This window comes from Hylobates moloch, unplaced genomic scaffold (genome assembly GCF_009828535.3).
Source record: "Hylobates moloch isolate HMO894 unplaced genomic scaffold, HMol_V3 SCAFFOLD_15, whole genome shotgun sequence".
Classification (NCBI taxonomy): domain Eukaryota; kingdom Metazoa; phylum Chordata; class Mammalia; order Primates; family Hylobatidae; genus Hylobates; species Hylobates moloch.
In genome coordinates this window covers 43,508,983-43,534,310 of record NW_026652290.1, presented here as the reverse complement: position 1 = coordinate 43,534,310, position 25,328 = coordinate 43,508,983, and the positions used below count along the sequence as shown (strand labels likewise).

Here is a 25,328-nt window from a genome sequence, read left to right as displayed (position 1 = left end):
TCTGCAGCCTTGCCCTTTCTTTCTGTCCATGCAGTAAAATTCACAGCCCAAAGATGCCAAGCAAAGGCTGCCAAGGTCAGGAATGCTGTCAAACCAACCTCCTGTGTGTGGGCCTGGCTGAAACCAAGCGCATTAACCTAAGCTGAATGCCTTGGGCTGATGCCTGCTTCTACAGAATACCAGATAACATGGGTTTACAGGTCTTTATTCAAACTCCTCCTTAGTTTTCTTCATTTTCTATTACTTACAACAACCTGTAGTGAAATATAATTACCAATATCATTTCTGAGGTGAGCTTACCTGGCAATGTTATCACAAATTCCATGGCCTCCAAATTTTGCAGTTTCTACAGGAGCCCCGGGCTTTCGTACCATGATTTTGAGAGTCAGACGTTTACCCTTCATGCCAGTGGCTTCTAGTCTTCTTTGAATTTCTTCTGAAAGACTCAGAAGAAAAGCTTCTGCCTCTTTTGGCTATGGAAAGACAAACATGGAGAAACTTCTATTCTGCTTTCCTACATACCATGACTCTACTAAAAATAGAAAAAATTAGCCGGGCATGGTGGCGGGTGCCTGTAATCCCAACTACTTGGGAGGCTGAGGCAGGAGAATCTCCTGAATCTGGGAAACGGAGGTTGCAGTGAGCCGAGACTGCGCCACTGCACTCCACCCTGGGCAACAAAGCGAGACTCCGTCTCAAAAAAAAAAAAAAAGACATATCCAAATCCATAATCTGAAGGAAAATGGAAACTACTCAGCCATCTGTACTGCAGGTTTCCAAAAGCTTGCATAAGGAGGGGTTTGCTGAAACTTAATTTTAACTACAGCTTAAAAAGTATTTCAACATTAAAAATATTTTTCTCATCTTTTTTATTTTTTCACTGTTAATTAGAATAATTATCATCTCAAGTTCTGTAATAACTGGCCTCCAAAGCATAATCTTTTAGTATACTTCCCCAAGAGCTAAGTTTCCTCAGTCTCAGTCTTATCTGGGGCCACACCTTACCACACAGTGCCTTAAAAGGCCTTCTTGAGGCTCTGGGGATACAACAGTTTTAAGACTTAATTTCAAGCATCGAGGGTCTTATGGTTTAGTTGGAGAGGTAGGACTGTGTACAAATATAAAGAGCAACAGATGGTAAAATCTGTTCAATGATCAGTACCTGGGTAAACCTTATTCCATAGTTGATCTCAGCTGAAACAGATTTTCTTTCCTTTTCAGTTCGAACTGGTCTATCATCCAAGCCACGGCAGAACCTATAAAGCATCTGACCTGTTTTGGGACCAAATTCTTTTTGGAGTTTTGCCATGGTCATATACTGCAAGTCTCCACAAGTTTTAATTCCCAAAGATGCCAACTTAGATTCCATTGAATGTCCAACTCCTAGGAAAGGGAATATATATAGTTCTTTAAGTATGCAGAATAAGCTACTAACAACAAGTTTATTAACACAAAATACCCACCATTTATGCACAAAACAACTAATTTAAAATAATCTTTAAAGTCTTTAGGCGACATAACTGAAGCATCCACAGGCTGAAGAATTTTTTGGTGCAAAATCATGCTAGTAGGTGTATTTCTAGACTCTACTTCTCAATTCGGACTCCACATATAGATGAACCAGAAACTTTTAAAATATGTATAACTCAAGTTATCAAAAATGTCACTTTCTTTATTAGTGAATACCAAGATATGTATCTTAGTCACAAAATCAACTAAGGAATCAACTGTCATTTAAACAAGTCTATAGTGTGACTTACAGACATACTAGCCAACTCACGAAATGTAAGGGACCTATTATGATTTCATTTATCACCAAATCTCACAATGGTATCAGCCACATTTTTTCAGTGCAAAACAGAACAAGAATTCACAAAATGGGTCCAAGTCCAGAAATGTTACAGGCTACCACCCATACCACTGACCTGAGGATGAAGGGCCCTAACCAAACCAGCTGGTGGTGGGGGTAGAAGACAGACTTTTTTTTAATCAAAAGGATGATCTCTCTGAAGAGATATTAACTCTCCTACAGCTGGGCCAGCAGGCAGCAGTCCCTATGTCCTATTCTGCAAGATGTAAGGTTTGAGCCCCACCTAAAGGATACTGATTAATTCTGTTGCTCTAAGTTGGAGTCTTGGTTTTCTTCAATTTGCCCTAAATGCTTTAAAAAGGTCCACAAATTTGGGAAAGAGGTTTGGAGTAACCGAGGGAAACTATAATGCTTATTAAAATGGTTCCACACCATCAAGTAAAAATTTTCCATCAATGAGGAAAAGACAGTGTTGTGTTTCTGTCTTCTGTAGGAACTTATTAAAAGAGAACTCAGGCTGGGTGTGGTGGCTCACACCTGGAATCCCAATACTTTGGGAGGCCAAGGCAGGAGGACTGCTGGAGGCCAACAGTCTGAGTTGGAGGACAACGTGGGCAACTGAGGGAGACCATCTCTATAAAATAGAAAAAAGAATTAGCTGGGTGTGGTGGTGCACTCCCGTAGTCCCAGCTACTTGGGAGGCTGAGTTGGAAAGATCCCTTGAGCCCAAGAGTTCAAGGCTGTAGTGAGCTATAAACCTGCCATTCCATTCCAGCCTAGGTGACAGGATGAGACCCTGTCTTTAAAAAAGAGAGCTCAGAGTGAAGTCTGCTAACTTCTGTTCATAGCTCCTATCCTCCTGAGTGGTCTTCAGTAGCAGGGAAAACCATCTAGTCCAAGTTCTGCCAGGAAAACCTCTGGAACCAGTATATAACACAAGGTTAGGAAGTCATCAGTGTGGGTCAGACAAGTTTAAACCCAGACACTTTATTCCTTAATGGAAGTGAGATGAAGGCGTTAAGGATGCTGGTTCACAATTGTGCCATTTTAAAGTCCAAGCCAGAACAAAGGGCAAGTAAATACCAAAGACCCCGAGTTAACAATTAAAAAAAAAAAAAAAAATCCTCCAGAGAAGTACCATTCACCAAAAGCTAAAATTTTAAGTGAAACCTAAGTGCTTTTCAAAATGGGGAGGAGAAACACAAGGGAATAGACAAATTACATACTTAGTTGATCAAAGGTAGACACTTTGCATGGCTATTTGCTTTTAGGAAAGGCTTTTTTCTTCAATTTGCTCTTTTTGTATTTCTTTTTTGTCATAAGACTTTTTAACATCAGGGAAGACTTTCTGTCTCTCTTTTGTCCCTCCCATTGTTGCCTCACTTCCCACTCCCATAATCTGACCATGATCTTTCCCTTACAGTTCTGGGGAACCAATCTGTTCTCAGGGACTTGCAAGATTAACAAGAGACAATCTTCATCCCGGGTTGTGTTAGTGTGTGCATGTGTTGGGGTGGATGGGCATGGGGAGAAACCCATAGTTTAAAATTTTAGAGTATCTTTGAGTATACTAGAACAAAATTATTATGCACTACAGGTGCAAAGGAAAGGCTATATTAAACATCACCAAGTTAACCATAATCAATCTAATCTAAGTGGACATCCCTCTATGAAAGAAGCACAGCTCTTCCCCATGCAGGCTCATCTGATGGAATGAAATGGCCTGAACCAGAGGTCGGGGAGGGAGGCAGGGGGTGTGGTATACCTCCAACTCCTATTGAGTGGGGTTGGGAAAATTAAACTTGGAGCCAGGACCAAAACCTTGAAGAGGGCTGCTAGTTTAAACTAAATATGTCAATTAAGTAGGTGTTTGTAAGGGAAAGATGGCAACTCTATGGACAAAGTAAGAGGGGCTCCGGGCCCAAAGAGTGCAGCCACCTATTAAGGAAAAGGTGAAGGAAAATATGCTCCTTTAGAACCAATCTCAATGAAGAGAAGAGACAGTCAAGGAGGCTCCTGGTCAAGCAACTGGGACAAAGACTTGGCATCTGTCCTTGAAGGGGAACTATTACCCTAGGTTAAAAGTGGCCAATGATGTCCCCTCCTTGGCATCCAGAACTTGGCTATCCAATACAGACACAGAGGAGTAAACTTCAAAGAATAAAGTGTTCACCATCTACAGGAGTGCTGTTCAACTGAACTTTCTGCAGTGATGGAAATGTTCTCATCTGCTATCCAATACAGGGGAACCTTGCTCCATGTGACCACTGAGCACTTGAAATGTGGCCAGGGCAAGTGAGGAGCTGAATTGGCAGTTTTATTTAACTTTAATTTAACTCAAATCATACTAGCTTCACTTGGCTACATAGCTACTGTATTAGTGCAGATTTTATGAACTCCTACGTGATCATGAACCTGGTTCTCTGAAAATGGGATAGAGATGGAATCCGTATGCTGGATGCACAAACCTAGCAAAGGCTGAATGAGGTGCAGAGGGCCCTTCATTGAAGAGTGCATGCATGGGTAAAAAGCCCTGCAAAGATCCAAAGAAAAAGTAGAAATGGTTCTTCAAACTGTAACAGTCGTTGGGGTCAATCCTTTCTTTCATTAGGTAACCAGATCATATTAAGAAATGTATTTATTAGTGTAATATACAATTATTATTCTGTGGAGTCTCCTAAAGCAAAAACTTATTATTGTGTTGTTCCTTCTTATGTAGCTATTTTAATTGTTTATTACTGTGTGCAGCACGTATGTGGTCACTGAACATTTACGGGTACAAGGGACTAAAGAGGTTGGACATGGGGCAAGTTACCACTGAATTTCTCCTGGTTATTGGTTAGAGAACCAAGTTCCTCCAAAGCATGTTCCACAAGATATAAATAGGTACTGTATATTTATCACCAAATATCTTTGAGAAATTACTAGTCTTTAACAAGGATAAATAGGTTTCTTTTCTAAACTAATTCCCAGGACTTTCACTGTACAAACCCCTCCACCACAGAAGGTTCCCTCTCTTATATGAAACCCCTTTTTAAAGGAACAGCTTATAATCTGTGGAACACACTTCAGGACAGGAGTAACAACGGAGAAGGTAGATATTTTACAGACCTGAAATGTTCTATAACAGTCAGGTTAAGGATCTGGGGATTTTATGAAAACCACATGAACCACTGTGAGCGATACAGAACCTGGCTCTGAAGAAGAGAAGGCCAACTCTGCTGCCCTGTCTTTCAAATATCCCTTAGGAAATTCAAGGCTGTGCCTCAGCTTGGCCAGGACACGTAACTTCACACTTGCCCTTCAAGAAATAAAGTCTTTCACTGTGCACGGTGGCTCACGCCTGTAATCCCAGCACTTTGGGAGGCCAAGGAGGGCAGACCACGAGGTCAGGAGATCGAGACTGAGGTGAAACCCTGTCTCTACTAAAAATACAAGGAATTAGCCGGGTGTGGTGGTGGGTGCCTGTAGTCCCAGCTACTTGGGAGGCTGAGGCAGGAGAATGGTGTGAACCCAGAAGGCAGAGCTTGCAGTGAGCCGAGATCGCACCATTGCTCTCTAGCCTGGGCGACAGAGCGAGACTCCATCTCAAAAAAAAAGAAAAGAAAAGAAAAGAAAAAAAAGAAATAAAGTCTTTCCAGCCAAGAAGCAAATGAAGGTGAATGGTAGGATTACTAGGTCAAGTAGCTAAAAAGGCCCTATTTCTATTAAAAACAAACAAAAAAAACCCACAAAACTACAAAAAGGGTTCAATTTAAAGATGGTGTTTTGGACTAAACTGTGTCTTCCCCAAATTTATATGCTGAAGTCCTGACCCCAGTACTTCACCATGTGACTGTGTTTGTTTTTGTTTTGTTTTTTTTTTCAACTCAGTCTCACTCTGTCACCCATGCTGGAGTGCAGTGGTGCGATCTTGGCTCGCTGCAACCTCTGCCTCTCGGGCTCAAGTGATTCTTGTGCCTCAGCCTCCCGAGTAGCGGGGACTACAGGCATATGCCACCTACCCCCGGCTAATTTTTTTTATAGTTTTAGTAGAGACAGGGTTTCACCATGTTGGCCAGGCTGGTCTTGAACTCCTGGCCTCAAATGATCCATCTGCCTCGGCCTCCCACAGTGCTAGGATTACAGGTGTGAGTCACCACGCCCAGCCACAGTGTGACGGTATTTGGACACAGAATCTTTAAAGGGGTAATTAAGATAAAACAAGGTCATATGGATGAGCCTAATCCAACATGACCGGTATCCTCACAAGAAAAGATCAGGACGGAGACATGCATATGGGGAAGGCCATGTGAAGACAAAGGGAGAGGAGGGTCATCTACAAGCCAAGCAGAGGCTTCAGAAGGAGCCAACCCTGATGACACCTTGATCTTGAAGTTCCAGCCTCCAGAACTGTGAGACAACGCACTTCTGTTGTTTATGCACCCCAGTCTGTGGCATTTTGTTACAGCACCCCTAGAAAACTAATAGAGATGCAGAATTCCAAATTTTGTTTTTCATGGCACTCAATAAGACTTAAAAATTTTTATAATATTCATGTCTAGGCAAAAAGGGGTCTCACAGTTCTATATTATAGATATGAAAAGTACTTATAATGCCTGTAATAAAAGTATTATTAAAATATTTGTATTTACCTGGTAGATTAGTAACTAGCTGACCTCTGATAAAATCATCTACTTCTTCTGGTTTTAGGTGGTACTGCCCATCTGGTTTTGCTCTTCTAGTTGCCATTCTAGCCAGGAGAATATTAGAACCTATTAAAAAAAAAAAAAGTCATCCAAGAAATAGTCACAATTATTTTTTACATTTCCCAACAAAGATCTCTTCATACAGGTTATCAAGTTTCTAAAAACAATGAAAATAAATTTTGATTATTTCAAATAAGGTGCAGAATTTTGCTAAGTATTTAGATTATAACCAACAGAGTACCCGGACAGAGGTTTCTCTTTGCTCTAACACAAGTGCCATTTCAGCATCTACCCAGAAGCAGGAATAGAGAACGCAGTCCTGATCTTTTTTTTTTTTTCTTTTTTTGAGACGGAAGCTCACTCTGTCACCCAGGTGGAGTGCAGTGGCACATTCTTGGCTCACTGCAAGCTCCACCTCCCAGGCTCCAGCCATTCTCCTGCCTCAGCCTCCTGAGTAGCTGGGACTACAGGTGCCCGCCACCACACCCAGCTAATTTTTTTGTATTTTTAGAGACGGGGTTTCACCGTGTTAGCCAGGATGGTCTCGATCTCCTGACCTCATGATCCACCTGCCTTGGCCTCCCAAAGTGCTGGGACTACAGGCATGAGCCACCGCGCCCAACCAGCAGTCCTGATCTTCAGAGTGGGTGTTTGTAGGAATTGAAGGCCATGATCAAAGAGTAGTTCATGTTCCCAACTACAGGAGACAGAAGAGGTAGGGAAATGACAATAAAAAGAGTGCTACTGGACTGGGGAAACCAGAAAGCCCAAAGAAGCAGCGGGAACTGAGGGTAGAAGAGTCTTCAAAACGCAGAGACAGGCAGTGAGGTTCACGGTGTAAGTGTGGGCAGGGGCCGCAGGGGCCACAGAAGCAGCGGAGGAAAAGGGCACCAAGCCCTGAGAAGGGGCAGGGATCTGCAGAGCTCAGCTCCTAGGTGCGCTTCTCTGTGAATACTAAAATCTCCAGACAAAGGGAAGACTTATATTGAGGACATATCTTGGTTTTATAGAAGACTTACGTAAAAACTATATACTTTCCTAAAGTAAATACAGAGATTCATGAGGAGGGAAAGTTCTGGGAAGTCACACCAAAATGATAAAAGTAGTGAGTTCAGGGGAGGGGAAAGGAACTGAGGAGTGGAAATATAAAGTGGGACTTTGGCATTACATATGCTTGAACTTAAAAGAATGGATTCATATGATCACTTATAAATGAAAATTAAGGACAATTAAAAACAAAAAAATAAAACTATGCCTGACAATGGAATATAGAATTCCTAACTGAAATGTTACCAACGTCTGTGGGCCAACATCAGGGGGTAAAAGGTAGGCTAGCCAGTAGCTGTAGGAATGCTGGGAATGTATTAATCATACTTTTTATTTTCTGTATCTTGTAGTGTTTTGAAATCTTAAAAATCCTGCTGGCTGGGGAGAGACTGCCCTCCCAGGGCTGGCTAATTCCTAAAGACAGTAAACCTCTTACTTGGAAGCACACTTGTCATATGCAACCTAACCACCTCCTGCCCTAAACTGTCCCAGGGCCAGCTACCAGGCAACTAGGGACCACCCCTTAGCTCAGAGCCCACCAGAATTACTCAAACTAGCCACTCATAAAGTGTTTCCTCAGCCCTGCCTTGCCTTTCTGAAAAAAAACCCTAACGAAGGCTCTGGAGCCTAGGCTTTCCATCCGCCACTCCTTCAGCTTCTGTCTCCTAACCACCCTGGTGCTTCCCCAGTAGTCCTGTGTAGCACAGTGTGCCCCCTCCTCTCGGGAAATGGAAGTAACAAATTCTTCTTTCAATGGCATTAGCCTCTCTGCATCACCACTCAGTCATCAGTAAATTTCATGGGTACAAAGGAGACAGGGAACTTTGGAGGAAGAAGGGTTTTTGGATGAAGATGGAGGAATAATGGTTGAAAGTGACAATGGCAAGCTAAGACAGTTAACTTTACCTTCCAAGCCTGTGGTATACTGAGTATGGCAGGGACAAACTGGCTCTAGTAACAGAATGGCAAGAAAAGGCATATCTTGCCAGAAGGTAATGAGTGGGTTAAGAAAGGAAGAGGTGACTCAGGGAAGCTTAAGTATGAAAGACAGAGTTCCAGAGGACACTGCTGGGAGAATCAACAAAAGCAGGGTAAGTGCTGGGAACAGCTGTGGAAACAAAGTACAAGGTGTAAAGACAGCATGGATGGAGATGGAGGAAAGACTGGACAGTTACTGAGAGCACTTGGAGTCAGGGTGACTTCTAGAACTGAGTGAAGACAGGAATAGCTCCATGTGCCGGGAGGCTGAAGTGCAGAGAGTAACAAGACTCAGACTTAACACGTAACTCTAAACCCATACCACCACCTAGCTTTAAATACAGTTTCCGTTCACTTTTGGGGAAAAAAAAAAAAACTGTTTACAAATGTTGAATTAAACCTTTCCAATTTTTTAAGAACAAGTAAGAAATATTCTAACTTATTTATTGCGAAGATTATCAACCTTTACTTATATTTCCAACACTTATCTCATGTATCACACAATTGCAAGCAATGCTAAAAACTGTTTTACAAGTGAGAGGAAGCTAATAAAAACAAAAACTCCATAAAATTAACTGATATTCAAGAATCTCAAAGCAACTCTTTTGAGTACAAGATAAGCTAGATACTAACCAATTCCAACAGAGGCAGCACATTTCGTCTGGTCTTTGATTTCCATACGAACAGCATTTGCAAATTCATCAGGAGTAAGTTTGGTCTCTGCAAGGATTTCGGTAATGTCTACCAGCGCTTCATCACAACTGACAGCTTCAATGTTATGAGTGTAGCTATCAACACAGAGCAAAGGCAACGAATCACAGCCACAGCCACCATCTGGTAGACCCAATGTTGCAAAATAGTCTTCTTATCCTCTCTTTGTTCTGTTTCCTCACAAGGCATTTTAAATGAATTGGCTGAAGTACTATTTTAGTCACCCAACTTTTAACTGCAAAGTTAATTAGTGTGTTCTCTTTCTCCTTATTAACTACCAAAATACAGCATACTGGATAGGAAAATGTTTGAGGAGTAAAATAACCAACAAAAAAAATTTAAACACAAAAAAACAAAAACACAGCATAAATTATTATTTCAGTTTCTCTATACTGACAATACTTCTATAAACCTTTGAAGAGTTGAAAACCGGTGGGTGAATCTGAACTGTCAAAACATTTAATCTAATGGTTTACGAGAATCCTTTAAGGAACAGAAAAATTAGACAGATCAGTAATTGCTGCTCTCCTAAAACAAAAATATTACAGTTAAATTCCACTCACTGTAGCAGGCCTAGAATACAGAAGGAAAAAGTGGCCAGTCATCCCAACTGCTTGTCTGAGAATAGCATCTACACTCTCTGCATGTGGAAATACTTTTTAAAAAATCATCTCATAGGATCTATCCACAAAAAGGATTTGTTTTAATTAGAGAAAAGAAAAAGGAAGACAAGAGTTGCTATGTGGCCCCCATGGTAATACAAGGACTAAGAAATCACAAAATAGAACTGGACCAGAAATGGGAGGAAACCTAAGAGGCCTCAGGATCAAAACTATGTCTTTCATAATCCACTTGGTAATATATACTAGGAAGTGGTCCTCATCTCTCACCTACACCTTACTGTAGGTAGGTTACAATCAGATTACTATCTCTATTAAAGAAATAATCTATTAAAGAAATAAGTATGTTTTGTTTAGGCTTAAAGTGTGACATTTTTAAGAACAGAAGGGTATACCTGGTATGAGGTATTTTGCTTCAGAGTGAAAGTTGCCCTGAGGCAGGGAGAATATGAAGCTGAGACAGGATTTCCCAAGGGTGGTAGAAGAACACTACTGTGGATATTTTTCCCCTAAAAACAGAAACATGCCACTGAAACTGTCTCCAGCCTTCTACCAGGACTGTGTGCATGCGACTGTGTAGGAGTATAGGTCACAGCTCTCTCTCACATCTTCCTAACCCCAGGCACAGGCTGATGTTTGCTCTAGGGCTTCAATACCCAGGACACAGGAGCACCACAGTACTGACCTCAGTCACCCATCCCTATCTAGCCCTCGTTTGGATGCTACCACTGACTTCTCCTTTCAAAGAGGATTTAAAGCACGTTCCACTTGACAATACCAACATTCCTGTATTTGGGATTTATTTATTTAGTTGCCCAACTTATAACTGGAAAGTTAATTAGTGTGTTCTCTTTGTGTTAATAGGATAGCTATAATAAGTGGCTTATCATTCAGCACTCACTCCTACATACTGATGCCAGGAAACAATCAGTTCCTTCACATTTTCTCTCTCTCCTACTAAAGCAAGCTCCCACAAGGGCAAGGATTAGATATTCCTTTCTGAGACTAGCAGCATCTAGCAGTCACCTGTACTTAGCAGATACTGGTGTTCAAATTAATGCATAAAAAGGAAGAGGCAGAGGTGAAGACAGAGAAAAGAACATCAATACTGCCCAGGAGTTGACAAACCTTGGCCTAACATCCAGTGAATGCATTTTTACTGGAACTACACCAAGCCCATTCATATACATTCCCCGTGGCTGCTTTCTATTCACAACGCAGAATTGAGAACTTCTGTTGAGTGACAGAAACTTTATCTGGCTCCCTTCAGAAAACTATGCTGACCCCTGGTTTACAGCATACATAGACGGGTTATACTTTTAACAAATTTGAGTTCTGAGTTAATATGAAATATACCTACACTTTTAAATACATCTACAATTTTAAATATTTTTAAAATTAATCACATTTTCTCAAGCCAACTCATCAACCATTTTGAAACTATTACTAAAGACCCACTTTTATGAAAACTAACTTTTGGCATATCCAATGATTTTAAGAAGATAAAGGTTTTAAAGTATCTCCACGTGTTATCAACCCATCAGTTCTAATTTTGAACAAAAGTATAATCAAAATGAAATAAAAGAGAATAACCAGGTTAAAAAATTCCATCCTTCATCTATCTGGCTCCATAGGAAGAAAACCAGAACCACAGACTAGAAGTAATATAAGCGAATAATCAGATCTTACATCAACCGAGGAAGCACATGAACAATTTTGGCAATACAAAACTATCCTCTGAGATTGAGCTACCTGGAAATTGCCCAAAGAAAGAAATTGAGACCCAGAAAGGTCTCAAACTGGGATGCTGTGCAGCGGTTCCTGGGAGATAAAATTCTAACAAAAGTGATCCTGACAATCCTAAAGAAAACTTGAACTATCTTTACTATTAGCTAAAAGAAGGAAAACACAGACACAAAATGACAGTTTGATACACTATACCTTGCCAATGTTTCATACAATGTTCGTGCGACTTCCTTATATGCATGAAAATCGTATGGAACAGCTTGAAGATTAGGACACAGTTGTTTAGCATGCCCAAAAAACATTCCGTTCTTAATGCCAAGTTGCCTAGAGAGAGGACAAAACACAATGGAGATTATTCTAGGAAGTTTTAAACTCAAGTATTTATCAAATACGTTGATATCTCCCCATGCCACTAATTTATAATTTCCGCTTAACTCTATTCTCATTAGGGATTAAAGATACGCATTAAAATTTACAGCCTTGTTTTCCCCCAAAAGTCACAACTGTCTGAATAGTGTAAATGACACATGTAGATGTGCCAACTATGTCATTAAAATACCAGGTTTGGCTCTTGTCTGTATCTGAAGCTTTCTCCTAAAACTCATACCTCTGGCCCCTTTGCAGAGATGTCAGCATGCCATATGCTGGTGATATCACAACCACCACAGAGCAGGAATATGCTGTCAAAAAGAGGTTTTCTTCCCCTAATACATGGCACAGTTTGGCCAGGGTTCATCCCCCAAAGACAAAGAATATAAACGAAAGAACTACACAAAACAGTGCTATGTGACAAACAGACAAAATGTACTCATCCTATTACCACCCAATTCCCAATTGACCAATTCCATGCTCCTGAAGTGGCTCCACAGTGGCTGAGATGCCAACAGCATTGTACATGGTAGGACATCAGTCTGGGCAGGAGCCAGGGTTCCAGAACTTTGAGGGACCTAATTGAAAATGGTAAATTTTAAATCTGGGTGTCTCAATGCCCCACATTACCTTTGATATTTGGAGCATTCACCACAAAACTATAATTATGGAATTATACATAATTAGTAAAATTCTATTTTATCACTCTGTAAAGAATCAAGAAAAAAAATTATAGTAAAAACAAGCAAAATAATAAAGCAATGTTTCACTAAATTACATATTATATAATAGGATAATGATTATTCTATATATCTGTTCAATAAATATTTACTACACAGCATGGAGACGTGCCCTGTTTTAAGAAACATATATACAAACAGTCACCAATTATTCATAGGCCTCTGGCACCCTCCCAACATCCAGACCATGAGAGCCAAGAACAAAGAGTCCTCCAAGTTACTCAGCAGTAGATACAAAATCACATGCATTTTTTATGTTTATAAAAATAGTAATATTATAAATAGTCTCAGTGCTAAGTCCCTAGTAGATAAGAAATACCTAAGAGGAAGGAAAATGACAGAGTTGCAAAGAAAACAATTCTTAATGTGTCAAGGACTTAGCGAGGTACTGGGTATAGGATGGCAAATAAAGCAAACTCCATGATCTCCATGGGGACGACCCTGCACTCACCCAGAAAAGGATGACCTATGGTCAACAGGCTTTGTCCACTAACGAAGAAAGTAGATACCTAACAGTTTAGACATATATGTAGAAACATAAAATAGTTTAGAAACGTTATCAGAAACAATTAAAGCAGAAAAAAGGTCTAGTGTTGAAAAGGGTAAACTACAGGTAATAATTATGCCAGATACATAGATTCAGCATGTAAAAGCTGAGTTTACAAATTAAAGATAACTCATTTTTTTAAAAATGTGTTTATGAGGCCAGGCACGGTGGCTCACGCCTGTAATCCCAGCACTTTGGGAAGTCGAGGCAGGCAGATCACCTGAGGTGCGGAGTTCGAGACCACCCTGACCAACATGGAAAAACCCCATCTCTACTAAAAATTAAAAATTAGCCAGGAGTGGTGGCGCATGCCTGTAATCCCAGCTACTCAGGAGGCTGAGGCAGGAGAATTACTTGAACCTGGAGGGTGGAGGTTGCAGTGAGCCGAGATCCTGCCATTGCACTCCAGCCTGGGCAACAAGAGTGAAACTCCATCTTAAACAAACAAACAAAAAAAACCCAAATATGTTTATAGTGCAGGCGTGGTGGCGCACATCTGTAATCCCAGCACTTTGGGAGGCCAAGGTGGATGGATCACCTGAGGTCAGGAGTTTGAGACCAGCCTGGCCAACATGGTGAAACGCTGTCTCTACTAAAAATACAAAAAAATTAGCCAGGCATGGTGGCGCACTCCTGTAATCCCAGCTACTCGGGAGGCTGAGGCAGGAGAATCACTTGAACCTGGGAGGTGGAGGCTGCAGTGAGCCAAGATCGTACCATTGCACCTCAGCCTGGGCAACAAGAGCGAAATTCTATCTCAAAAAAAAAAAAAAGTGTTTATAATCCCTGTAAATATCATGTTCTTATATTTACAATATTTTCATTTTCAAAACATTAATTTACGCAAAAATTTTCCGAGGCACATTACTTAGTAAAATGTGGTACATCTACTTACGTACTCATGTAAAATGTACCCAGAGAAAACTCTTTAAGAGCCATTAGACACTATAAGGAAGTTACAAACAAAAAAGGAAAACCTTTTTCCTTTGGTTTGCCTTAGGTTTGCCATACTAAGGGAAGAGAAATATCTTGAGTTGATGGCTGGGAAATGAGCTTTGTTCCATGGAAAATAAATGAGTAAAGACAATCACAAAAAAGTCCAAAGTGTCTCTTCATTACCATGACTCATCTATTACAACTAAAATCCCATACAGGACAAATTACCAAAACTTCGTTAAGTGTATGCTGCTAAAACAGCTTATTCCTACAATTAAAGCACAGAGGACATATTCTGTCTGGCAATATGCTTTGTTCAGACAGTTGTATTTGGTGTTGGATTCAACAATATTAAAAAATTGCTGGCCGGGTGTGGTGTAATCCCAGCACTTTCGGAGGCCAAGGCGAGCGGCTCACAAGGTCAAGAGTTCAAGACCAGCCTGGCCAACATGGTGAAACCCCATTTCTACTAAAAATACAAAAATTAGCCAGGCGTAGTGGCGGGAGCCTGTAATCCCAGCTGCTCGGGAGGCTGAGGCAGGAGAACTGCTCCAACCTGGAAGGCAGGGGTTGAAGTGAACCGAGATAGTACCACTGCACTCCAGCCTGGGCAACAGAGCAAGACTTCATCTCTGTGGGAAAAAAAATTGCCATCAAACCACTGTCACTGTCCATTCTACATACTAAAATACATCCATAAAGTAAGAAAGGTAGTGGGTCCTTACAAAAGCACATGAAAATGGGGTTTAGAAATTATTTGACTTTAAAAATCTGTGATTCTAAGATATCTGTGTATCATTACCTATTCATGTACAATCTACCTTCTCACTGATTCCATACAAAGTTTGCTCTCTAAGTATAGGCCAACTACTAACAGCAGTGCAAACTGTGACCCACATATACATATTCTACTTTGTATTTCTACCATTTCATATTCACATTCTATCCTTTGCTGGCCCCATTATTAAGCTATGTATAGTGAAAACTCACCAGTGCATAAAACTGAGCAGATCATCCCCACAATCTAGTCCCCACTCCAAACTCAGAAACATTTCTCTTATGCAAAATGTTAAAAAAATTTTCCTCAGATAAGGAAAATATAACCCGTTGGATGGCCACAAAACAAGTATCCAGAAACCATTTTCTAGAAACTTTCACTAGGAATAGCCTTCTAGAAAACAGAAAATCACAATTAAGGGACAAAAATCTTACGGCTGTATTTTTTTTCTTCAAGTTAAATTCATTTTCATCACTTTATGCATCTTCTTAAACATCTGCACTTAAGTGGCACTTGAATGTCTCACTATATAGTATTCTGTCCTCATATATTGTCACCCCAATTATTTTGCAAGGCATGAAGCTTGACCAAATTTATAAAGGTAAATTTATATTTACCGTGGGTAAATATAAATGCACCATCCAAACACCCAACAGAAACCTAGTGCCTAGACACAATTGTGGCTCCTGGAGTCCAAAGCCACCAGAGCTGGTGACACTTTCACCTGGAGGCAGCCCTGCTCCCCAGCCAGCATTCATCTTGGTTGGGACTGGGTATGAAGGTATAAAGGGAGACCCTGCAGAGGCAGCCCAGCAAGGGTAAACGGAGCTTGCATTTTACCAACTAGCAAAATTCAAGGACTGGGAATATTTCTGGGCTTCATCACACCCTCCAGATACTGCACATAACTGTCTAGCCATCTGAAGTCAAGGCCACCATTCATTAACTTAGTAGAGAAAAAGAGACTAGCCTACTGAGCACAACATAAACTCAGCTCTAGAGTGCCTGTGCTAATAAAAAGCAGTATAACAATTCAAAACGTATTTGTATTTGACTTAATTATCATTTAAAGTAAGTTTCAATTCCTTGGCCACAGCATCAAGTGACAATGAAAACCATTAAAACATAATTCTGTTAATGAGAAAGGCAAAGTTAGCCTGGGAGGAAAAGTTTGGCATGTCATGAATGGAAAACAGTTTAAAATACAAGCATGCACGTTTGAACTTAATGCTTTTTAACTTAAATATGCTTTAATTAGCAAATTTTAAAAAAACTATTATGATTAGACGATGCTGAGCTCAAATATTTTTTCTTCAGATTAGATGCCTGAATAGCCACAACTCTGAATCAAGACCAAAAAGATGTAACTAGGCCAGGCGCAGTGGCTCACACCTGTAATCCCAGCACTTTGGGAGTCTGAGGCAGGTGGATCACGAGGTCAGTTAGCCATCCTGGCTAACATGGTGAAACCCCGTCTCTACTAAAAAAATACAAAAAAATTAGCCGGGCGTGGTGGCGAGCGCCTGTAGTCCCAGCTACTCAGGAGGCTGAGGCAGGACAATGGCGTGAACCTGGGAGGTGGAGCTTGCAGTGAGCCGAGATGGTGCCACTGCACTCCAGCCTGGGCAACAGAGCGAGACTCCATCAAAAAAAAAAAAAAAAAAAAAAAGAAGATGTAACTGATCTAAGACACTGTTTCATTTTGAAATTACTGAATACTTTAACACTTCTCAGCAATGTGTAAGGGCTTGCTGTGTTACACAGGTAAAAATGTCTGTGTTCGTTTAACAGGGAAAAAAAAAAATGAAGACTTCCCTTTTTAATTATTACTCCCTCTACTTTTACAACTATTCCAATTATTTCAAAACTATTTTTTAAATTATGAGGAATATATATATATATATGTGTGTGTGTGTTTCTTCCTATACTGAATCAGCCAATTGTAATTATGGTTTCAGATCACTATAAGATAAAGACCTATACAAAAAGTTGGTGCTAACAAGTTGACAACACTCTTACCACTTTTAAGTGAAGAGATATTAAGAATGCCAATAATTCAATTATTTACTTATAATTGAATAGGCAATTGGGTTTTAACATTAAAAAAACTGAGTATCAGGAAGTATGGATTACAAGATATTTTTCTTAGCAATAAAAACAGAAGATTAGAGTAAATAAATATTAAAGTCCTCTTCCATTAAAAAAAAAATCTAATTCTTTTATCTCATACTTCAAAAGACAATAAAAATGATGATCCCCAACTTCTTTTGGTTCCCACTACATGACCTATTGGTTCTCATCAGGGAACTAGTAAGCTGTTTGTTTAAAGTTATCTAGCACTGGTGGGGGATTGTGGGGGGCATAAATGAAATGATTAAGGCTAAAACCCCATAACACGTCTGTAACGTTTAAATCACTGGCCTGACTGGCAGGTCTGAATCCACTTCAAAAGATTATAGTTCAAAAAATTATATAAAACTAATTAACCAAATTATTCATTAAGAATTGTAACACACAACTTCCACATACCTGGCCTCATAACTACAAGATGCAATTTCAGCCCTTGACAAAACAGAATCAATTCCATTTGCTTGTGCAGAATCTGGATTCTCCCACAATGATGAATCTGGTATATCTGCTTTAAAAATAAAAAAAATTAATGGTTATATGTCATAAACTGATTTTCCCTAACTTCTTCAAGAAATTTGTTTTCCATTACTTTCATATAAAAATGTTTAGTAAATTCCAAATACAGTTATGTCTATTGGTATTATCTCCTTATCTAATAAAGAAAACTCTATAAGTCTAAAATGGTTCGCTTCCATTATATTCTTCATCAGCAGATAAAAACTTATAATAAATTCAAAGTGTCCTGGGAGGTTTTTTTTTTTAAATACACCAGAAGATAAAAATATCCTGTAACACACAGTCCCTGGAGGTGGACATGGATGAGAAGTGATCAGGGAGATGAACTCCCTCCTATAACCTTACAAGGACTGTACAGCTCTCGGTAGTGGGGAAAAGTTAATGAAAAATATAAATTTCTCTGAATATTCTTTGCTGTTTCCTAAAAGAACTATCTGTAAAACTTAAAGCTAATTAACATGTACGACAAACATGAAATTCCTACCATCTATCTGATCAAACAATAATTTAGTAGGTCACAAACCATGAAGAGGTTTCATCCTAAATTCAAGCTTTTTCTTTTGAATACACGTCACATTATCCCCCGCTACAGGTAATTGTATTTTGGTTTAATAATGCATGTTCAATTAAAAACATTCAAGTGTGATCAGAGTATCGGTGCTTTAGAGAACACAACTGGAGCCTAGTGTGGCTTACCAACATCTCTTAATATCCAAACCAAATTTACAACTTTACACAAGAAAACAAAAGCACACATTCTGGAGAGGCTACTGGCTGCATGCCACTTTACTTCCTTTGCCACCTTTAGCTTCACTAGTAATTGAGAAATAAATTAAAACACAACTTCATCATAGGTCTCTTGGGATACTACTATTAGGTTCCAGGAAGAGTATGCTGTAAAAAAAAAAAAAAAATCACATTCTAAAACCACAATCTCAGCCACATCTCTACTATTATAAACAAAAATACCATTAGTAAAACAAAGCCAAAATATATCACTTCAGCTATTCCAGACAAATCTATTTTGAGTACACTATAACAATATATGACTAACAAACCCAGCATTTCTCTTCTGTTTATTTCAGACTTACTGTTCTGTGAAAAGTCAGCCACGTTAATGCACCACCAGGAAAACTGGCAAAGTCTCTGGCTTCATGGGCTTAAACAACTCTTCCTGGTTTGACCAGTAATCATCAGCATCTTTCATCTAACTATGCAACCCATACAAGCATTTCTGGATTTCAGCAACCACACATACACAGCATAAATGCAAATCAAACTGATTGGCATCTCAGTGGGGTCAAATCCTACTTGCTTCAAAACAGCAGAGTGTGTAATGTGAGCTACAGTTTCTGACATATGAATAACGTATGCTAGCTATACTATTACAAATTAAAGACAGAATCCCAAGCAGATTACCCAGTGTTTCTGGAGGGTTTTAAAAGCCTAAATATAAATTTTAATAGTCCCTTCATCTAAGCTGAAAAACTGTAAGAATTTCAGGACTGTCAGTATCACACTTCAACAGAGGGTGCTACTAGACCCCCAAAAAAGGAGTGCTGAATCTTGAACAGCCACAGCCGTCTTTCCAAGGTGTAACCATGAGTTATGCCTTACAAGTTGGAGAATTACCTGACTTTGGTATCTGAAGAGCTAGTTATCTAAGACACTGTCTTGAAAATAACAGAAAACTTATTCTTGAGGAGAGAACAGTCTCTGTGGTCCATGCGCCCCCAATGCCCTGGCCTGAGAGGCAGCACCATCGTGTTCCTCTCCATTGGGCTGGCTGACCTGTTCCACAGTGCAGCAGAGTGCGTGGGTCCCTCCACGAGCGGAGTGAGTTGCTTCATGTGAGATTCAGGGAAATGCAGGGACACACTGTCCTCACTGGAGGGCAAAGTAGAGAACTGCTCATCAAAACTTGACAAACTAGACGGGCACATGGAGAATGTGGAGGAACGGTTGGAGAAATCAGAGGCCAGGACCCAAGTCTGTGAAAAAGAAATCGCTGAGAATAAATCTATGACTAATACGGTTTTTAAAACTGTTGTTCTTTAGAATGAAAACTGAAGCTTTCGATGGGATAGAAAACATCTGTATCCTGGAAATCCGGGAAGGGGTAAAAGGCCCCAACCATGAAATTTGGAGCATAAATTGTTCCAAACAATGAGATCATCAATGAGAAGTGTGACTACTGAGTACTGCTCAGGAAGCAGCCTCCAAAAGAAGTCATGGATGGATGAGATACCCTGGTTGCACTGGGCTAAAGAGTTTTTGGATATGATAACTAAGAAACTAAAGTTTCAAAAAGGACTAAGGATGCTATTTGTCCTAATACTTTGTCTAGACATATAAGCCAAACATTAGAACTGATCTTTTTTTTTTTTCAAAGCTAGTGCACAGAAGCCAAAGATTCTAATTCCTAAACCGATCCTCAATATTTTTATATTTGGTGCCATGTCTGATAATGACCCAGAGAAAGAAAGATCAGGGAATAACAAGCAAAGAGGAACAAAAGCACTGAAAAAAGTTCTGAGCACAAGCTTAGTTGTAATCAAATTTTATAATAAAGGATAATCTATTCATTTTATATGTAGCAAATATTCTGGTGAGCTCCTAATGCATGAAAAGGCTTAGGATATAAAAGTAAATGACATGAAGTTAAAGTAAGAGTATAAAATACAAACTGTCATATCATCTTTTTCTAGTGACGGGACAATCTCCTTTTGACAGTTTTCAATGGCAAGTGAAATTTAAATATTTCTCCTAATATTTACCTTCTGGTTTACCACCCACATTTAGATGTGAAGGGGATGTGATTATAGGTCATTAAAATGTTATAAAAATTAGGTGACTAAACTGATGAAGACAATTAAGTAACCAATGACAGTATTGTGTTAATAAACCATTTATAGTAAGATTGTTTGTAACAGAAGAAAAGACAAAAGAGGACTAGCTCTCTGCTACTCCTAAGGAATGTGAGCTTGTCAAGGTCAAAATTTTAAATGTAGGCTGCCGATAAAAGGACGTGTGTAATAAGACTACCCACCAGAGAGACTGAGCACTGAAGATGCTACTGCAAGTATATACATGGTGGTTTTTCTTCTTTCAACATTCTTTAGTATTTCATAAATGCCTAATATATGACAAGTATTGTGTACTTCCTTAAGCTATTTATTTCTTATTTTCTAGAACTTAAGATTTCATCTGTTTAATAGCACATAGAAAACACAAAAAGAAAAACCAACCTACCACAAAAACCATACTACCAATACTTAAGAAACTACCTATACCATAATACAACTAAATCTCAACAAGTTCAGTAACAGCTACTCCACACCTACTCATGACACACAAAATTCTAGAATCTCAAAAATCTCTGAAAAGATTTAAAGACCAAGAAAATCTTTATAAAACTTGGAAATAAATGTGCACACAAAGCATAAATATGTATCTACAATTATGTTATTTTGTACTTAAGACCACATAAACAGATGATCAAAACCAACAAAAAGACTATAATCCCAAAAAAGGTCCTCAGAGATGTTCGCTGGCTTTCCTTTTGCCTTAATTTCATTGGAGTCATTGTGACAAGCCCAACGTTTTATAACTGACAAGGGCACTGAAATAATTGCAATAAAACTAAACTGCATGCTTTCCATTTCACTGTATATCTAACTTCTGACTACTTTCTGGGTAATATATTTCTGAGAAACTAATTTAAAAAATTCTCTTTGGCTTTGCAAAACAACCATGAGAAAACTAATCAGTTATCAAAACAAAATTAATTTCTAAGAAAACATTTCTCAGTGAATTTACTCAGGGGAAAAAAGTAACAGACACAGGAAAATCTGAATAAGTATTATGACTAGTACAACTTACGATTTTGCTTATTAATATCCAAAATTACGAAGTCAAGAGAGGCAACAAGGTTATTTCTCATAACAAATAGGTTCACTAAAGCATATGGAGAATGATTACTGGTGTTTACTTTTAATTCCAATAAATTAAAAGTTCTACTATTTGTTATTCTACTTCCTCATACAAATCTTGAGCAACACAAACTTTAACATTCTTACTGTGATACAATAACCAAATGACAAATGACCAGTAATTAACTCTCACAATAGACAGAGGCTTCTTTAAATTCTGCCCATGATTCTTATCCCCAGTCTAAATTTATACAAAGCAAATCAATCATATCTCGTAAAACATTCTTCACTCTCTACTTCAGAAAAATATCACCCTCCAATTCAACAAAACCTAACAGTGATATACTTAAAACCCCTGAATGAAAAAGCTAATTGCTACAACTCTGCTCTCATTTCTGTAACAACCATGCCAATAGCAAAATCCAAAAGCTGTCCACAGGAGCACTAAGACTTCAAAGAGAGCTCATTTGTACCTGCTTTGCCTTTCAGGATTTTATTCTGGTAATACTGCCACTCCAGCTGGGGATTAGCGCCAGGACGTAAAGGTGCCCTTCCTGTGCCTCTGTTACTTGTAACAGCCACTGGTTTTCCTGTGAGGAAAATATTAAATTATTTCTGTATATGGTACAGGAATGTTAACAACATGTAAGCAAAAATTTTTCAAACGATTTTTAAAACATGCTTTTTCTTTAGCTTTACTTAGACATTAATCCTTAAAGAAGCTAATACTTTAAAGATTACCAATCACCATGTGAATGTCATTTAAGTTTCTTAGCACCTCCAGAAAAGCCAATTTGTGACCATTTTCATACATTTATTCAACCTGAAAGCAGCAGTCAACTCAGCCTTCCATGGTTTTTGTTTGATTTCGTATTGTAGAAAACAGGCAACTAAAGAGTCTAGGTTCAGACTTAAGTGGTGGGGAAAGAAAAACTAAATATATGTTTTTTTGTATTTCTAGAGCTAACATCTGTACTTATCTCTCAATTTTACAGCAACAGAAACTAAATACATATGCATAGGAATCACAATCTGACCTACCACATTATCAAACACGAGCATACAGCCCCTCAATTTTTGCTTTAGTATAAACTTACTTTCCTGTATCATTTCCTTTTGTATGCGTGTTAAGTTACAAGATTACTATAAATTTGTAAAGCAATAGCATGGATAAATATATATTTACTTAATGCATTATTTTGAGGACCAAGAAATAAAATAAAATCAACAATGCATTAAAAAGTTACTCTATGACAATCAACTATTTAACATTCTAAAAAATCCTTTCAGAGCTGAGGAACTACTACCCATGACAAAAAATAAAGTCCTGGTTTTAACACAGCAGCTTCTGTGCCATAGTGATTTCTTATTTAAGGAAGAATTGATTCTCAGAAGAAAACACTAAGTTATCTCTTTCAGACAGAGGTAAACACTGAAAAACCCAGAATGTATGCTTTTTAAAGTACTGACTACTTCACAAATATCTGCAATTTCACTAAGACAAAGACTGTCAAGATGACTTAACATATTTTAGCAATATTCAATAATGCAAAACTATCCTACAATCAAAAAGTTGGGATGTTCATGGGCATCAGGACAGTTAATCAAGTTATTTGCTCAACAGAAAGCATACTGACCCAAGTCTCAAAGACAAGAGCCACCATAAAATTTCCATTCATTAACAAGGAATAAATACAGATAAAAATTTAGAAAATGCCCAATACAGATCCTGCCTACGTTAGTCTTCGATGACATATCCTTCCGCTGAAGATGAATATTCTTCCCTGAAGATCTCTATAGGGAGAAAGAAAAACTCTAATTTCCCTATACCTTCCTTGATAATCGAATACAGAAAATTTGGAAGAAATTTGGAAGAAAATTTGGAAGAAATCTTTTTAAAAAAGATTTTGTAATCTCTTTGAATATATATTTATAACAATATATCAATTTTCTTAAAACATAAGCAAGAATACAGACCTTTGAGATCTGGTCTATTTCGTATACCCACTGATACAAAGAAGCAATCCATATCAACATGCATTATACAGCTCTGATGTCTGGGAGAATTCAATACTGACATATCTCCTAGAAGGAAAAAGACAGCATTCAAACCCCAAGCTAATTTTTACTATTTAAAACATCAGGTCTAGTTAATTTTAGAAATTATATTTAAAACATGCTTATACCCAGAATGGAGTCTTTTTAAAAAACCAGAATTGAGTACAGATTATTTCTATCACCTCAAGAGAAGCCAAATTTAATTAAGTCTCTAATTAGTTTGTCAAAAAGTGCATCTTAAAATTATTTCATTGTGCTGATTATTTTATAAAAATACAAAGGTGTTGGCATACATTTATGAAGCTAAGTAAAACTTTTTTTGATGATCACTATTCCACGCAATCTACAAACACGCCTGGATAAAATAACAATAAAAGTGACTACTATTATCCAGTGCTTGGTAGGTGTCAGGCACTGCTGTTAAGAGGTTTATATGTATGTATTTATTTAAATTCTCACAACTATGAGGTAGGTAATCGTATCATCTCCATTTTGTAGATTAAAAGTTTAAGTCGCATAGCCTATTATTAAGTGGTTGAGCTGTGATTCTGTCTCAAGCAGTCTGATTTCAGAGCCTTTAAACTACCATGTTGCTGTTCTAAGTACTTGAAAAACAGTCTATAAAATGCAAATCTGTACATTTTTATCCTTATGCCATTAAATACTATTAAAGATCAGAGCTGAATGACATATACCACATTTAAGGAGATAAAGGTGAGTGTCCTCACCTAAGGACAAAAGCTTCTAATCATCCTGAGCTACACAGAGATTCATCAGGGTCATTTTAACCCTAATCCAGGCACAAGCAGAGCTTTCCTCTATTATCAGTCTCATCCTTAGCCTTTTCGTCTGGTCCTCTAAGATACACAAGTCCTGGAAAAAGAACCCTGGGCTTATAAAAAGTTCTGATTTCATAAAGGAGTTTTTCTCAGGCTTAAAAATATTAGTACTGAGGGTCAGTCTTTATAATAGGCTTCCAAAAACAGATAGCCCCTAACAGTTTTGGACCACTCCATTTACCAAACTGTGACTGTGATAGCATGTACCTAGCTCTCCCCCGACTTTTTTTTTTTTTTTTTGAGATAGGGTCTCACTCTGCTGCCCAGTCTGGAGTGCAGTGGTGCGATATGCAACCTCAACCTCTAGGGCTCAAAACAATCCTCCTGCCTCAGCCTCCCAAGTAGCTGAGACAGCAGGTACGTGCCACCATGCCCAGCTAATTTTTTTTTTTCTTTTTGGTAGGGACACGGTCTCACTGTGTTGCCCAGGTTGGTCTTGAACTCCTGGGCTCAAGCAATCCTCCTGCCTCGGCCTCCCAAAGTGTGGGAATTACAGGCATGAGCCACTGTGCCCAGCCTGCTCATGTATTCTTAAGCTCACAACCCCATGAGGCAAACATCGTGGACTATCTATCACTTCTCTTCACAAAGAAAACTAAGACTCAGAGAGGTGAACTAACTTGCCCATAGTCCTGCAGCATAAGAGTGGCAGAGTAAGGATTTAGATTCATGCTAAACTAACTCCAAAGCCAGATACTTCCTTACTACCCTCTATATTATCTCAAGAAATGATTCATAAAATAATCTTAATCACAATTCTGCTGTATAAAAGTATTTTTCAAAGTATCATATAAACATAATGCAAACAACTCAAAATAACGCTTTTAAACATTCAAGTAGTACAGAATGCATAAGCCAGTATCTACCAAATGCTTTCATACAA

At 38.7% G+C, this 25,328-nt stretch overlaps 1 protein-coding gene across 5 annotated transcripts in view; it reads right to left on the bottom strand.

The window, feature by feature from the left end:
* REV1 (REV1 DNA directed polymerase) overlaps positions 1 to 25,328 on the bottom strand; it is an 89,824-nt gene that overhangs the window by 9,939 nt on the left and 54,557 nt on the right. The window contains exons 7-15 of one of the 5 annotated variants that reach the window (XM_032178089.2): positions 23,526 to 23,633; positions 22,022 to 22,138; positions 17,500 to 17,608; positions 12,440 to 12,547; positions 11,796 to 11,924; positions 9,157 to 9,311; positions 6,445 to 6,564; positions 1,163 to 1,383; positions 301 to 473 (exon numbers count right to left, since the gene is read on the bottom strand). In XM_032178089.2, coding sequence (XP_032033980.1) covers positions 301 to 473; positions 1,163 to 1,383; positions 6,445 to 6,564; positions 9,157 to 9,311; positions 11,796 to 11,924; positions 12,440 to 12,547; positions 17,500 to 17,608; positions 22,022 to 22,138; positions 23,526 to 23,633 — 1,240 coding nt within the window. Of the gene's footprint in view, positions 1 to 300; positions 474 to 1,162; positions 1,384 to 6,444; positions 6,565 to 9,156; positions 9,312 to 11,795; positions 11,925 to 12,420; positions 12,548 to 17,499; positions 17,609 to 19,407; positions 19,565 to 22,021; positions 22,139 to 23,525; positions 23,634 to 25,328 lie in introns of those variants that run through there. The other 4 variants (XM_032178083.2, XM_032178084.2, XM_032178086.2 and 1 more) reach the window with 4 other exon arrangements.